This window comes from Camellia sinensis, chromosome 13 (assembly GCF_055761805.1).
Source record: "Camellia sinensis isolate YWXY chromosome 13, ASM5576180v1, whole genome shotgun sequence".
Classification (NCBI taxonomy): Eukaryota; Viridiplantae; Streptophyta; class Magnoliopsida; order Ericales; family Theaceae; genus Camellia; species Camellia sinensis.
The window spans coordinates 25,503,321-25,520,738 of record NC_138973.1 but is presented as its reverse complement, the minus strand read 5'-3'; the positions used below and the strand labels follow the sequence as shown (position 1 = coordinate 25,520,738).

Sequence of the window (17,418 nt, the reverse complement as noted above, 5' to 3'; positions counted from 1 at the left end):
ATACTAGCTCCCAAATTCGAGAACCACTTTCCAAACACACAACCCACTGCTGGAAAAATGACTTTTAGCGGCGTTTTAAAAACGCCGCTATATGTATTAAAAACGCCGCTAATTTCTTTAGTGACGCTTATCACCAAACGTCGAGGACGCGGCCGTCGCTATAAGTTTATGACGCTTTAAAAACGTCGTAAAATTAGTATAGGCGGCGTTTTTAAAAACGCCGCTAAATGTGATAAATAATGATAAAATGACGTCATCCAATATTTAGCGACGCTTTTAAAACGCCGTGATAGATTTTTTTATTTTAAAAAAAAGTCCGTTGGCACTGTAGTGGCGTTTTGTAAAAACGCCGTTATAGCTCTTTTTTAAAAAAAAAAAATTGTTCTGAATCTGTTATATTTAACTAAAAAACATACCTGTAATAAAGCTGAAAAATAACAATAATATGAATAAAATTTTACAGCTACTTCAATATATTGACTAAATAAACATTACATGATTGTGTCTGAACCAAAATCAAACAACAAACACAATCAAAAAATAAAAAGAAAAAATAGGTTAAGTCATTTGCTTGCACATGCAAATGCAATGGAATAGTCAAGCATATTACACATCATTACACTGCAGAATAGGGATTCGTATTCAATTAATCATAATAGGTTCATGTACAACAAAGACAATTTTGAGCAGGATACATTCCCAAATCCCAGTCAACACAAAGGAATGTAGAGAGCCCGATGAACAGTGGCGCTGACACCTTCTCCAACTTCTTCATACAATTTGTAATTTTCTGCATCATAATCCTTCACCTTTATCATAAAATGAAATTTAGTAAAACCAAAGCAAAGAAGAATTGAGCATGATGCCCAGTAGTTTAAATGGGAAAATCAAGAAAAAGAATCCCTAATACCGCTTCTCTATATTCTCCAATAGCATGGAAGGAAGAAGCTCTTAAATATAAACACTCAATGTTTGAGCTTTCAAGCTTAACCCAACGGATAAATCCTTGATGGCATTCCTGCAACTACTGGGCATATCCAACTTAAGGATTAGAGTTAGCTGAGCTAAGCTGTTCCAATGGTTTAGTATAAATTTTCAATAACAACATGTAGGTTATTGCTTTATACCTTCCAAGACAGAGAAGCATCGAGCATCCCTGTTGCGATGGCTTCAAGGCGTGAGCCCTTATCCTGCAAAAGTGAGTGGTCAATGTTATTAATCTACAAAAATATAAATTTTACATGAGCGCCTCAATGTAATCTTCATCTTTTCATTACTGGCATCAATTCGAACCACATTTGCAGCCATATACATACACATGCACAATTTGAGAAGGCAAATTATCACTTTCACAAAAGGTCTCTCTAATCATCAAACTATCAAGAGTCACACAGATTAAACCCAAGGTAAGATTTCAAATTACAAATTAATTATGATTCACTTTTATTTTTAGTTTTTGGGAAGAGCGATCATGAATATACGCATCCCAAAACACGTGGTCAAAAACCAAAACTAGAAGAAAAAACTCGATTAGAACAAAAACTACGGTTGGAGCTGTAATTAAAGTTATAGTTTACCTTGAACTTAACTGAAAATCATGACTTCACATAGAACAAAAACTAGAAGAAAAAACTCGAGTCAGGATTATGGCTGCTTGAGTTGAGTTGGTCAGTTAGCACCAAAATAAGAGTATTATCAACTTCACTTTTTCATTATTAATGCTATCTGCTTCAGATTTTGACATACTAGTGCATGTCATTGCTCGATTTTACAAGCCATGTCATTAGTGGTGGATATGTAAAATGAAGTGATATGTGATGCAAAGTAATTACTATGATGCAGAAAGAACGACATCAAGCTTGAATTCTAGAAAAGAATTCAGTTGTACTTTCGTGTATCATCTATAATCCCTAGGGTTCTTCAGTTGCAAAAATTGTCAAATTTATTCTATTTAGGCTTAAATTATGACTCCTAAGCAAATGAAAATGAGATTTTCAAAGAAGGCCCAAGTTTCTAAAGTTATGAAGCACCTAGAATATAATCACTTTTGTCAAAATGTAAATTTAAATATAAAAGATACCTGCACTTGAAGTTGATCCTTTGCTCTTTAAAGTGGAATCATTTACTGAAGGCTAAATTTTGAGATCTGGAAACTACTGTTTGGTCAACCTGCTGAATTTTGAGATATAGAACTTTTAACATATATGAAGTTCGAAAAAATTTGAACACAATCTATAAGTGGGATAGCTTTGATATGAAAAAGGCCAAAATAAGAACAGAGAATGGTAAAATAAAATTATATATGCCCATCGTATATAGGGACAAACAACAATGCATACAATTATACTCAAAATAAAGAATGAGAGCAAGGAGCTTTTACATCAAACTGAAATTTCAAAATAGTTAAATTTGCATTAAATTTGCAGTATAAGGCTTGACATCATTGTTCTTTTTCCATTAAATAAAAATGCTCTCAAATATGCCCTGCCTTAAGATGCACCTTAGTTCAACTGAGTAATGCATATGATAAAGATGCTCTGAAAGTTTGAAAACAGCATAGCACAAGCTGAATCATCAAAAATATTAATAGACATACCACAATGCAGTGTGTGGGGTCCAAAATGACCAATCCAATTACCATACCAGTTTTTGCGTCCTGTGATGCAACACTATCTTCAGCCTCATAAGAAGATGGCTCTCTGAATGAAATCCACAACCACAGTAAGTAGATGAGCCATGCCAGAGCCATAACCCATCCGGGCAAATTGTTTTCATTAAATGTAATATTGAAGAGCTTAAATTGCGTTTGGAGTAAGCAAGCGAGAGCAGGACCACATGCCATTCCAAGGGCACTGGCACTAACAAAACCTGCATATTGAAGAACAATACTACTAAATACAAAAGGTCTGAAGTACGATTTATTTGCCCACACACTGAAGTATATTGAAGAAAACACCTGTGCAACTGCCATTGCCCCAATCACAACACCGCAAATGGTTGCAGCAGCTCCAAGGCTTATGGAGTAGTCGTCTGCTGTTGGGACAATAATGTATGTGTTGACCATATACAAAAATGTGTTGACTAAGATACATACATACCCAGCTGCAGCAACCACAGATTCACAGCTAGAGGCAGAGCCATCACTGCAGAAGAAGTCAGCATTGATATCTTGTTCATCACAGTTCTGTTTTCCTAAATGCTCTTCAGAAAATATCTGTAACAAACATAGCTACAGTTGTAATGTTTGTTAGATGGTTAGAGTGTTTGTTAGCTGAGTTAGTTACTGCATTAGTTACTGAGTTGGTTAGTTAGTTACTGAGTTAGTTAGATATTTTCCTATTTAATATATTGTACAGTGTATATGTGATTCATTGAATAAAAAGAAAAGTTAGAAAAGTCTTTCATTCTTTTCAGAGGCCAACGCAAGTATGCAGGCACAGGATTGACTTGCTTGTTTTCTTCATTCCTGTCAGCTGCATCATATAATAACAATACTAATAAGAAAAGAGCAAACAAAGCTTATCCAAAGCTATACATTTGCATGAGATTTCCACAACTACATTATGGCCGTTGTGAGCTCTATATATGTGCAAAACAGTTACTGCAGACGGAAATCCACCCCTGGGACACTACTAAACAAAGTTTATTACTCTACGCAGAACAAGGCAATCCAATGGTGATGAATGCAACACTATCTCTATAATCGTGAATCTTTTTTTTATTTATAGGTAATATGTAATTATGAGACTTGAATTATGCACCTTTTCCTAAAGCTTATTCTAAGTGGTGTCAAACAGAGATTTTTATTTTTATTGTTCACCATCCAGATAATACACAAAGTTTACAAAGCCGATCAATAATATATATAAAAAGTTTACAACAGATACAGAACCAGAAGCAATCCAGGGTTCCATTTGTCCATGCTTTGAAGGCACACATCATCATGAAATTAATTGGCAGAACAATCCTTTTAAGAACAAAAATAAGAGTGAAGAAATAAAATTGACGGCATTGAATAATTGATAGATGAATGAAGGTGAAGCCAACATGTTAACAACTAAATAAAATTGACGGCATTGAATAAAATTGACGGCATTGAATAATTGATAGATGAATGAAGGTGAAGCCAACCTGTGCTCTGAAGGATTCAAAACTGAATTTTACAAACTACCTGATTATGATGCAAGCAGTCTAGGGGAATATTAGAAATCAGCACTCTGGTCCTACTATAAAAGATATTCTATATCCATTTGTTCAATTTGAGTTGAGAAGCCAGGAAGGCATGGGTATGACGTTGAGGTATATTCATCAAAGAGAACCTCAAACCAATTAACATTGACAATATAGGTCCATCACTTAATTACAGCTACTGTTTAGTTCTAGGTAGGCATGAATCCGATATTGTACATCCATAACTGGTAATTATTGCCAATAAAATTGATGACAAAGAGCGATAAATTTGTAGCTTAGCTTCAGAATACAGGGGAAAAAGGTTACATAAAAAATAAATTTAAAAAAAAAAAGAAAAAAAAAGAAGAAAGAAAGATGGACTGCCAGACCTAAATTAATGCTAAAGTAAAACCGAGAAGACCAATTACCTCCTGAGGAATGCCATTCCAGCCACCCAACCGTGATCCTGGAACATTTGACATAAGGTTTGAAGAAGCCATGGGACAGGGGCTTCTATGCCGCAGTCTGTCAAGTTCACCAAAACCTTGGTTGGGCATCATACCAGAAACCCGTAAAATCTCTGTGGGGAGATGAGGACAATGCAAGGTGTGTAAGAGGAGTCACAAAAAGAGGACGAGACAAGGCAATATTGAAAATGAAATAGAAATGTAGTTACAAGGTCATTTCAACTAAATATCACAAATAAACAGGTAATGCCTGACCTACAATCCTGTTCACTTAATGCTAGAAGCCATTCCTTGATTTTCAATACCTACAATCCTGTTCACTTAATGCTACATAAATAAATTCTATTTATCTGTGCCAGTTTCCACACCAGCTTTTTAAGGCAATATTGAAAATGAAGTAGAAATGTAGTTACAAGGTTATTTCAACTAAAAATCACAAATAAATTCTATTTATCTATGCCAGTTTCCACACCAGCTTTCTAGTCAGCAAGTGTTTTCGATAAACAAATACACATGAAACCCAAATGCCAAAAACATTTGAGTCCATGATAATACAAATGTTGCAACTTTAAGCACCAGTTTCCATAAATAACTAATTTCAATTTACAGTAATGCAATGCAAGATATATCTATCTCTTACATTACTTCCAAAGGAAATATCAAATTTTGGCATTGCCACTAAATCAGGTATAAACTTAGGATTTATATGGTCAGACACCCCAAGTCATGCTGTGCATTATACAAGTTCACTTGGAAACTGAAGTAAATGGTTGCCAAAGCTCACATAAAAAGTCAAGTATTCTTTGATAAGACAACAATATATATGGTAGAAGCAGTCCAGTCTACCAGTCCAAAAAACTTAGGAAAGCAACTGCGTTTTCAAAACCAAAAATGAAATCTGTGAACAATTAAGATGATGCCAAAGGACCCCAGCATGCCCATGATAATTGAATATATCTTTTGTGCATTGCATACCAGTAAGGGGGAAAAAAACAGTTTTACAGCATTTCTTGGATCCATTCACTCAACCTCAGACCAGTTTGAAGGTAGTCATTTTAGCATTCCAACAAAGGACCTCTCTATTTGGCCATTGGTAAGAATTGGGGTCATAACCTCTAGGTTTTTGGTTCAACTCTGGGCGAAGCCAAGGCTTTCGCTTTTTGCCCGGTGACGAAGAGTGGTGCATCTCATTACCCCAGGTTTGGGTGTCTAATCTAACTTGAAAGGGATCATGTCCCGGTTATAAAAAAACAAAAATTAGAGGACTGACATTGTACACTATATCTACTTAAGTGTCTCAGATCCTATGGCAAACGCAGTGAGTGATATCTACCTGTTCCATGGGAAATCCAAGTTTCCCCATAGAAAAATCTAAATCAGATGTGCATGCGATTGAGGAACAAGAGAGAGAAATGAATACAATGATGTACTACCAATCAAAGCCAAGAACTGTACGAAATAATCAAACCAATTGAGTGGAATCAAGCTTCTACTTTGTTCACACAAGCAAACACAGTACTGTGCCAAGCAATGCAGCTAAAACCCATAAAAACCCTAGATCCAAAACCCAGAAATGGTAGTACCCAGTACAGAACTAACCTTGATTCAACAGTCTGTTACATATCGGAAGAACTTGCATGAAGGGTGCAATCTTCTGATGCTCTGCCAACAGCTCCGACCAGTACTGATTACTACACCAAGATGAGCAAAAAAAGGGGGAAAAAATGAAAACCACATCAATCAAACCCCACGTAACTTCAAATTCAAGTCAAGTGATCAAAAAAACATACAGAGAATGAAGAGCAAAGAGAATTGAACTACAAAAAACAAGTGAAAGTATACCTTTCAACATCTGGGGTACTTCTAATCTGCGGAGAAACAGCCCTTGCAGGTGAGAAGTTGGGATTGTAGAGGCCTGACATCGCTTTTTCGAAGACCTCTCTCTAATCAATGGAACCCAAAAGGGCTTAGACTTGCAGAAGAGAGAGAGAGAGAGAGAGAGAGAGAGAGAGAGAGTGAAAAGGGTTTGTATAAAAAGAAGGGTAGAAGCAAGAAAGGTCTGTGAAATTTGCTGGAGCGCCCAATCCTTTTGATAGACATACCTGGATTACATAATGTGAAATAATGTAATATAACAAAATAGAGAAGATGACTTGTTCAATTATGTAATTTAATTTTCTTCATGCAAGCTTCAAATAAAAAAAATAGGTCCAACTAAGAACTAAGTTGTAAAAACAATATGGAATGAGAATCACCTCTAATGACATAAAAACCAGAATGAACTACTTTCCCATTTTGAACTATCAATAGTGGTAAAACCGAATTTTGTTGACGAATTCGTTCACCATCACATTGAGCATCAAATGCCACAAAACAAATCTATTTTCATTCCATACTCATATATGAGCTGATGTTTTAGGGTCCCCTTACAAATATATTGCCAAATTTAACAGGTGAAATTCCAGGCATACCCATTTGAACATGTAGCCGTAATGATCATTCCATGTATATGGAATATTCATGCCAAATATTCCGGCCACCAAAGAATAGATGGATAAAGAAACAGTTCCTGAACTTAGAAAAAGCTCTAGCTGCAGCCATGCAGTAAAAATATGAAAAATTTCTATTGTCAAGACATAAACTCCGCAAAGTTCAGTTACTTAAAACAGACAAACAAGAAAATAATCAAGACTATCAATATCATAAAAAGCACGCATAATAAAATACCTGAATCAACTGGTTTCGATGATTGTCAAGCTACAAAAAGGGAACATGAAGTGTATTTAGACTAACATAGGTAAATCCCAACCAATTTAACTCAATCAATTAATTCAAATTTTATGTCCCAGTTTACCTGAATATTAATGTAATCCTCTGTATCATCAATATACTCACGCAGCTGCAAAATTTGTGAGCATGGGTTTTAGTTGTGAGCATGGGCTTTAGCGGTTTTTCTATGTGCAATAAACAAATAATAAATAGGGAGTTTGACAATTTCTATGTGCAATAAACAACTGAATAGGGAGTTTGACAGTTTTGATGAAGATTGCCAGAATCTAGCTACTTTTAATAGACACTAATCAGGATATTACTTGTGCAGAAGACACATTTTTCCTCAGAATGAAGCAGACCATACAATACCATTAAACCCAGCTTGGAAACAAAAAGGTTATGCTCAGAAAGAAGGAGACCAGTGAAGAACTACGCAAGAGCCAAGATTGAGCAGTGATGGATTACTAAGGTTTGACTTGCGCCCAAATAAGCTTCCTGCCTAAAGTTAACTTTTTCCCTTTTTTTTTTGTTTTTGTTTTGATCAGCAACATTTAGGCTCCAATTGGATATGTGGATTTGAAATGAAGGGATTTGATGTTCAACTTTATAAAATTATAAGAAAGTTGATTAATGGATATAGATTGATAATTCTAATGTGAAGGATGCATAGAGATAGGAAAGATGAATTTTGTTAATAAATTTTACAAGTACAATCATTCATTAAAGGATTTCAAATAACCATATTCACTCAGATATTTCAAATCCATTAATCTAAAACTCTCAAATCCATTGTTGAAATCCATACCTAGAATATTACATTGAACTAAACGTTATACTCCTTGAATGAGTGATATCAAATCCATTCATTTCAAATCCATGTATATATATATATATATATATACCCTAGTGTTTCCCCTGTATATCAGATTTTTATCCATAGAGGTCTTGGCAAAAGAGAAATAATCAAAAGGAGATGCGAGAGGAGGGAGGGACATGGGTCATATGGCTCTTGGAATCTACAAGATGACCTTAATTTCATGACCAACTTAGTTAGAGGTGAATAACAAATAGGTCATGAAAATTCCACACAAAAAAAAAATTAACAAGAAATGGAACATGTATACAGTTTTAATTGATCATTCTGTGTATCTAAAAATTATCCTCATAATAGAATTAAAAAATATATACTTTTTTTTTCAAATGAAGTTAAAATACAAATTATCACCATTCTAATAACAGAGAAGTAAATAATGTGAACTCAAAAACCTTCATATTCGAGCTTTCTGTCACTTGATTTTCAAATAAATTGATGTCAAGACAGTTTAGATTTTGTTTGAAGGGAAAAACTGTCACCAAAACTCCGCCATCTACTCCGCCGCCACCAGCCCCACCACCGCCTTCACCGCCCCTCCCTTCACCGCCCTCTCGTTGTTCACCTTCACCGTACACAGCTTGTACAGCGTCGTCATCGCGTCCTTCTTCCCCCTATTCGATCCATTCATCAACAGCGTTATCAAGGGCGGAATCGCTCTGCAAGCTCCGATCGAAATCTTGTTCTCGTCGATCAACGACAAGTTCAGCAACGCACATGCCGCTCTGAATCTTCGAAATCGCTTCAAAATCGCTCTGAACAGCCGATTGATATCGATCTGAATCTTCGAAATCGCTTCGAAATCGCTTTGAACAGCCGATGGAGCTTGTGTTCTTTGAAGCTCTCTTCAAGAACAGTCGATTGATCTTTCGAGAGATGAAGTTTCTTCCTAGAGTACTCTCCTTCGTCTTCTTCGTCGCTGAGAGAGAGAGATATGTGTGCGTATAAGATAAGAGAGATGTGTGGCTATAAGAGAGAGAAAGGGCACAGATTCATGAATAAGGGTTTCAAAAGGGGCGCGTGTATGCACCGCATTCGGAGGCGTTTCTAAACGCCTTCCATTACAAAACGGTGCCGTTTTGGTTAAAAAAATATACGGCGATTATAAAAACGCCGTTAAAAATTAAAAAACGTGACGTTTAATAAAACGTCGTTAATCAAACGCCGTTAAATCCCTCATTTCCTGTAGTGACCTGTTGACTTGGATTTCACATCATTGAATGAAACTTGGGAGGGATGTTCTACAAGGACAAGCAAAAAAGAAGCAGCAGTATTTTTATTTAACATCTTAATTGAAAAAGAAAAATGTAAAAATTGAGTAACAAGAGTAAAGTATTAATAGCGTAAAAGAAAAGAAAATTCAAGAATGATAATGCAGAAGAAATGTGCACTTAAAGTAATAAGAGTAAAGTATTAAAATATCAGTTTCATGAATGATTTGTGACGTTGTCGTAATATATACTAAGAATGCCTAGACTTTGTTAATTTCAGTTAGGAAATAATATTCACCTTCTTTATGTATTTTCTTTTATTTTTGAGTACGGGTATCAACATAAAAAACTCTTGGGCTGCCTTTTCTTAAAAGGATATGTGCATGCCCATAATCGTTGTTGTCTAAATATAGATGAACCTACAAATTTTAAATTTCATGACTATTTTATTCCTATCAAGACCTGACCATTAGACAAGAATACAGAACAATAAAAATGAAAAGAAAATCATATCAGAGTAGAAAAACTCCGAGGCACATTTAACATTATCTAAGAATTTATAGTCATGTCAAAATCAAATTCATCCACTATTTCATTTTCCCTATGATCAAATGTGGATTTAGATATTGTCCCAATCATTACAATTTTTATTTTTATTTTTTCACTTTCTTCAGGTCTATAGCATTGCAAGAGCTTAAAGAGTATGCGAGACAAAAATATTGCATCATTTACATTTTTTTTTTCTCTGAAGAAACAAATCTTTCAAATCACATTAATTAAAGAAACACAGGAAACAAAGATTGAAAATATGTATCACTAACTTACACATACATGAAACTCAACAAAGAAAAAAAGAGAAAAGGCAGAGAGCAACCTGTAACTTTGACGCCATGTCGTGTTGAGAGAATTGGTTTTGCTCTACTGCTGGTTTTCATTTGAATAATTGGAAGAATCTTAATCATTCCCATCATCTTGGCCTTTGTTAAATTCATTCTACTCAACTTTTTCTTCACTCTCAATGTAAAAACTCTGGTCTAACACCGAATTCTTCTTCTTCTCCTTCTCCTTCTGGGTGTCCTAAACATTGACATATTAATCAAAACTTTGATCTTTGTAAAGAAGTTTAATATAGAAATTGTGAACATATTAAATAAAAAAAAATTGTTTTCTAAAATCTTTGACTATACGATTTTGACCATTTGTATCTAGTATTCAAATCCAAATCAATCAACAGAAAAAAGTGAAATAAAAGTTGAAATTCAAACTACATACTTTTTATATAGTTATTTCAGTCTAAATCCCACTACCTCACTTTTGGAAGTTTTTCTTGAGTGGAGTAACCTGCTATAATCATGTAAGTCGTCAAAACAAAGAAAAGAATCATATTTGGATACATAGTTAGATGCAAACACACACAAACATATATGTATCTATATAAGATAACAATAAAATTAAATATTGGCAAATAAAATGCACCTTTAAACATAAAATTATCTACTAAAATATTGCAATGATTAAAAGGGATATCCGAATTGCCATTTAGAAAATTACATGTTGGACGTTGATTAATTCGGAATAAGCAAAAAAAAAAAAAAAGTTGACATGAAGACATCTGGAAAAGACTAATAGAGATGTGTGCAAATATACATATACATGTGAAGTTTGCAAAAAAATAAAAACTGCAATTGAGAATGTAGAATCGTGATGGCCTAACAAACAACTCTTTTGAATCATTCCATTTCCTAGATCTATTTTTCAAACCTTCAACAAAACTTTTGTTTCCTTCCTCATTCCTTCTTGGTTGATTGGCTTTCATCTGCTATTTTCTAGTAACTTCTGATATATCCAGTGTAGAAAGAGAGGATATATCAAACTTTTGAATTGTGATTTTTTTTTTTTTAAATACCACAAACCCAAAATGTTGAATAATGAGTAGAGAGTTACCTTCAAAGAAAGAAGAGTTCATTGTTGTTATTCAATAACTCTGACCACCATAATACCAACAAAACTCTTAACTTCTCTTAAAATAAATAAACAAACTAAATGATGAGCTAATGCAATCATCAATATTCATTCTCTTTGAACTACCCATGAAAAGATTACCCGTTGCTGTAGATATTGTAGCATAGAGGACTTCAACCCATTTTTTTCTTCTCTATAAATTTTGTCATAAAAATAACGAGTTCTAACACTACCCAACCAAACACCACCAATTTAACATACTGCTCACAAAATCCAAACTAAACTAAAACAATTATTAATATAAATAAAAAGGAATTTGGGATAGAGCAAAAATTCCAACACTAATATTAAAAACCACAGGAAACAAACGTGAATGAAGGATTTACAGTTATTTAACATTTAAAATGTGTAAACCAATAAAAATAAGAATAAGCATGAGAAATGAATAGAAGATGTTTCTTACCTAAAATAAAAAATAGTCCTTACAACATCAATAGCATCACCTATTTACACCAACATAAGAGAAAACATAGCATAGTTTTAAAGAGATTAAAAAAATATACCCAAATACCATATAATACACCCAAAAATAAATAAAATCTATAGAGAAGAAATAGATCAGAAGAAGCTTAAGAAATTAAGGGAGAACATTTCTTACCTGAACAAAATAAAAGTATTCCTTCCAACACCATGAATCAAATAATCACCCTTTCACTCACAAAATCATAAGAAAATTATAAACATAAGAAACATGAATCATAAAAAAATTAGAAACATGAATCACATTTATTAATAAGATAATGAACCATGAATCACAATGGAATGAAAACCACCCACAGAATCACAATGGAAAAATTAACCACTACTTAAATAATAAAATTTATGAACTAAAGTTAATTAGAGAAACCCCTATTAACTTTAGTTGATAGTTAAAGTTAGAAACAGAAGCAACCTCATTTTTGTTTGCTTTCCCTTATTTCTTGCCTTTTAATGTATTAGAAGCCCCTGAAACCCATTAAAGAGAAAACCATAAAACTCATTTCATAGAAAGAGACCCATTTCACAACTATTTCACAGAAATCATTAGGAATGCTTTTTGTGAAGAAGCATGATCATGCCTAACATTCATTAAGTGAAGAATATTAGGCATGAGAGCACTTAAATTACAAGTATTCACAAAGCATGAGGACCAAAGTCCACAAAATAGAGTTCTCATGTCCAATACAATTTGACAGAGTGCTAATGACTAATATCCGAAATCAAAGATTGAAACCATTTGATAAACCCATTTCAGATTCAGAAAATAGAAATAGAAACTATCTAGGAAACCCATTTCAAAGAAATCACACCATTTCATAACTGAAATCAAATCAGTTCGAAACTATTTCACTCATAGAAACCCATTTCAGAAAATAGAGAGTGAAATGGAAGTTTCGTTACCTGTATGGAAATGGCGTGATGGTACTGATCCAATGGTCTGACGAGACAGAAATGGGGTAAGCTTGTAGAGATGTTTCATGTGAAAGATGGTCTCTTCGACTCAATGATAGTGGTCCGTTAGCCTTTGGGTGTCATGAATCAGTAGTCCAGGCAATTCTTGTCGATGATATGTAATCCACCGTCAGAGCCATGGAGGACGGAGAAAGAGGTAGAGACCCAAAAATAAATAAATAAATAAAGGGATAAAACCCTATATAGTTCTCTCTGCATCCTCTTTTCTTGCATTTTCCCCTCCCTAGATTGTTGCTGTCTGTCATCATTGTTTCCAATGCACTCGCGTGTGCATGTGACTAGAAAGCACGGATAGGGATACAGATTTAGTGATAGAGGAATATAGATACGACGTTACGTCAAAATTTAAAAGAAAAAAATTGATATAGGTACGGCAGGATACATTCATAAAAAAGATATTTTTATAATTTTAATAATATAATATGTATGAAAATAAAATTTAAAGTAAATTAATAAATAAAGAGAGGGATTTCTATTAATCTAAAAGTCTTCAAACATTCATAAAACATCTAAACTAAAAGCAAAAGTAAATGCAAATTAAACATCATCCTTACATGCTAACACCAAAAAAAAAAATGAGAGCAGAGAGAAGAAACGTGAGAGAGTGAGAAAGCGAGAGAGAAGAGAGAGAGACAATAAGGATAAATCAATTTGACAAATTATATTACCTTAACTCTCACTATATTCCTCTTATCAAAGAACTAAACAAAATATTATAAGTAATATGTAACTTCGAGTATCCGATACTTTAAAATTAAGTATCTGATACTTCAAAATTAATTAAGAAGTATCCGATACATTAAAAAAGTATCTGATACGTATCCGCAAGTATCTAAGGAGTATCGGTATCCAATAAATATCCGATACGAATACGTCTCTCTTTTTGAAGTATCCATGCTTTATAGGCGTACCAAAAAGCAAGCGAGAGAGTATTTTTGAGTAAGAGAGAGAGAGAGCGAGGCCATTCCAGAGACCAAAGAGAAAGTGGTTTCAGATATGGCAGACTAAGAAAATTGAATTAAGGCTAATGAATCAAAAAGAGAGGCAAAGAGAATTGGAAAGGAAGAGTCATGTTGTGATTCCAAAATATCTATATATATATATATAATGACACTTCATTAAAAAGTGACATAAAAAATATATATAATCACATTTAATTAGAAGGTGTGATTACAAAAATATATATATAATCACACTTAATGAAAAAGTGACATAAAAAATCATAACTTTAGCAACTTCTACAATGTGCACCTTCTAAAAGGGCATATGATATGCACTTATTGTGTGGTCCATATTGTGCCACGTCATAAAAAGTAACCTGTTAAACAGGTCATTTAATAGGTTACATGAAATAATCATAACTGTTTTTAAAAATCATAACAATTACTACAATGAATCATAACAATGCCATAATATACACTATGGTGTCATAATAAAGACATTATCAATCATAACAATATGACAAGGACTCATAACAAATGTAGTTATTTCCAACAAATTATCGTAATATTTGAGTCGTAACATTTTTTATTATGATTCACCATAACAAGTCATAACTTTTGGTAGTACAAATCATAACTTTTGCTAATGAATCATAACCATAACACAATGACTGCAACTTTTTTTCCACAATCATAACGACATTAACAAAATATCATAACTTTTACTAATGAATCATAACATAGCACGCTGATTGTAATTTTGTCTCGAAAATCATAACAACATTAACAAAACATCATAACTTTTAAAATTTCAAACACAATTAATTGTGTAATCAATTGGTATGGCATATTAGAATTGTTAGGACCTTTGTTGTCAAATTCCATGGATCAAAACCAATGTTGTAACAAGATCTAGTTTTCTAGGTTTTCCAATTTTTGTCAAACTAGGATTACTTTGGATTTCTCTAAGAAGTTGGTTTTCTTCCAAAACTAGGATTACTTTGGAGTTCTTTAAGAAGTTGGTTTTCTTCCAAAACTAGGTTTTCTCCCAAAACTAGAGTTATTCCTCCAGATCTTCTTTTTGGATATTAAGGTTTATATCTGAGGATATTTTGTTAGTTTTTCTTTGATGTTTTATTGAGTATTCAACTCATGGTTTAAAAAGAATACATCAAAGGTTTTGTTTGTTCTACACAAAAGAGAGAGTTGTTCTCCGGTGAATTTGAGCCTGAAGCTTTGGTGGATTCTGGAGTGGCTCATCATCAAGACAATTCCGAGGTAAAGACAGGGTTGGAAGAGGCACATAGGGGTTGGTTCAATTCGGGCGTGGATTCGCTAAGTAATTGAGAGTATACCTGTGTAATTCCTTTATATCTTCTTAGTGGATTGTTTTGTAGCTGTTGCCCGTGATTTTTTTATCACAATTGGAGGTGCCCAATTGTGATTTTTCCACGTAAAATCGTTATATCGATTTGTCTTGATTGTTTGATTGTGATTGTTATATACTGCTTAAAATTGATACATAATCACAAATCAACATTTAGGAGATTTCTAGATTTTTCAATTGGTATCAGAGCAGGTCGTTCTATTTTTTTAAAAAAAATCTTTTAGAACGAGATCTTGTTTGATTTGTGATAATGGATTCAATTCGTGAGGGAAATTCTATGGTTCGACCACCCCTACTTGACGAATCCAATTATTCTTTTTGGAAAGCTTGGATGAGATCGTTTTTAAAATCTATTGATGAAAAAGTTTGGCAATCTGTTATATATGGGTGGACTGAACCAACAATTACCGTTGATGGAGTAACTTTCCCCAAACCAATTGATAAGTGGGACATAATTGATTACCAAAATAGTAGCTGGAATAGTAAAGCTATCAATTCTCTTTTTTTGCGTTGTCACGCCTGAAGAGTTTAGTCGTATCTGTAATTGTGAAATCGCAAAAGAGGCTTGGGATATCTTACAAACTATTCATGAGGGCACTTCTTCTATGAAACGCTCAAAACTTCAAAGGCTCACATCTAGTTTCGAAAACCTTTTAATGAAAGATAATGAGACCTTTGATGAATTTTATGCGAAGTTGAGTGACATTGTAAATTCCAGCTTCAATTTAGGTAAAAAAAATACCAGAATCCAAAGTTGTGGGTAAAATTTTGAGATCCTTGCCCGATCGGTTCCAACCAAAAGTTACGGCTATTGAGGGGGCTCAAGATGTTGACAACCTCAAGCTGGATCACTTGGTTGGAAATCTCCAAACTTATAAGGCACATAGAAATTTCAAAAAGAAACAAAAAGATACTGTTGCTTATAGTAGTGCTCATAGAGTTGGAGAAGATTTTGATGAAGACTGTGAGATAGATTTCAAGATTACGGATGCTTTTGTAAAACAATTTAAAAAATCTTTTTTGGAAAAGAATCCTAATCTTTTGGACTCTACTCATACTCATAAATCCAAAGGTAAATATAAACTCAAAATTAATTCTATAGCCAAGAAAAAGAAAGGAAAGATACAAAGAAACTCTGAAAGAGTCCAATGCTATGAATGCCAAGGATTTGGCCACTTTGCTTCAGAATGCCCCACTCGTTTGAAGAAGAAGAAAGCCCTCGCCATCATTTGGGATGATGAATCAGAATCTGATGAAGATGAAAGTGACAACGAAAATCAAGGCAAAGAGGGACATAAGCAATTCCTTGCTTTCATGGCGGCTTCTGAAACTGAAAGACGAACAGAGTATCCGAAGATACCGATTGAGAATGCCACTGATGATGAATCCTCAGAGAGTGATGATGAAGAGCTTGAGCAAGCTTATGAAAAGTTGTATAAGGAATCTCTTAACTTATCCAAATTAAATGACAAACTCACTATGAAACTCAAAACATGTGAAAGTGAGAATGTCAAACTAAAGGAGCAGATTTCCGAGGCTAAGATTGATGCCATCAAGATATCTAATGATCGACAAGTCCTTTGTGGAAAATCTTGACTTGTGAGGCAGAGAGGGATGAGCTACAACAAATCTTTGCAACATATGAAGAAAAGATTGAAAGTCTCAAGATGTCTCAAGTTGCCTTGGAGGAGCTAATCATCAAGAAAGAGGAAGAACTCAAGTGTGCTATGGCTACCATTGGTCTTTGGAACAAAGGATCAAAGACTTTGGATAATATCATTGGGTCTCAACAAATTTGTTCTGACAAGAGTGGCATTGGCTTTGGTGATAACAGAAAGCAGAAACAGAGTGCATCTACATCTCATGATACAAGAACTCAAGGAAAAGGAGAACAAAAAATTCAACATAAGGATGGACTTCTCAAACTTCCTAGAGTTGGTAAGGTAAAAGAAAAAAAGGTACACCTTGTTTTTATTTGTCATCATTGTGGTATGCATGGTCATATTCGCCCTTTTTGTTATAAGTTGCATGGGAGAGTGTATTTTCCTAGTGACTTAGCTTAAAGCACCAGTCGGTTATTGATGAGTTGTTTCGGGGGAGGTTTGGTTTGTTGAGGCTTGCGTAC

General features: G+C 34.0%; 1 protein-coding gene across 1 annotated transcript; it reads right to left on the bottom strand.

Moving 5' to 3' along the window:
* Nucleotides 1-446: 446 nt before the first annotated feature.
* LOC114261452 (uncharacterized) lies at nt 447-13,288 on the bottom strand. Its single transcript, XM_082901734.1, has 18 exons — nt 12,894-13,288; nt 12,406-12,458; nt 12,112-12,161; nt 11,917-11,956; nt 10,764-10,835; nt 10,366-10,568; nt 7,492-7,536; nt 7,365-7,394; nt 7,109-7,228; nt 6,480-6,739; nt 6,237-6,328; nt 4,599-4,750; nt 2,957-3,214; nt 2,644-2,868; nt 2,081-2,172; nt 1,128-1,190; nt 911-1,027; nt 447-809 (listed from the first exon to the last, which is right to left on the bottom strand). The coding sequence occupies exons 10-15, from the start codon at nt 6,557-6,559 to the stop codon at nt 2,119-2,121; spliced, it is 861 nt and encodes a 286-aa protein (XP_082757860.1). The 5' UTR covers nt 6,560-6,739; nt 7,109-7,228; nt 7,365-7,394; nt 7,492-7,536; nt 10,366-10,568; nt 10,764-10,835; nt 11,917-11,956; nt 12,112-12,161; nt 12,406-12,458; nt 12,894-13,288; the 3' UTR covers nt 447-809; nt 911-1,027; nt 1,128-1,190; nt 2,081-2,118.
* Between the last annotated feature and the right edge of the window lie 4,130 nt (nt 13,289-17,418).

Bases quoted from the DNA above. Each gene is read 5' to 3' on its own strand.
- LOC114261452 (XM_082901734.1), bottom strand. From the start codon at position 6,559: ATGTCAGGCCTCTACAATCCCAACTTCTCACCTGCAAGGGCTGTTTCT. The intron at 6,329-6,479 runs GTATACTTTCAC...ATCTTGGTGTAG, and splicing joins AGTACCCCAGATGTTGAAAG to TAATCAGTACTGGTCGGAGC. The intron at 3,215-4,598 runs GTAATTGGTCTT...TGTTTGTTACAG, and splicing joins GGAATGGCATTCCTCAGGAG to ATATTTTCTGAAGAGCATTT.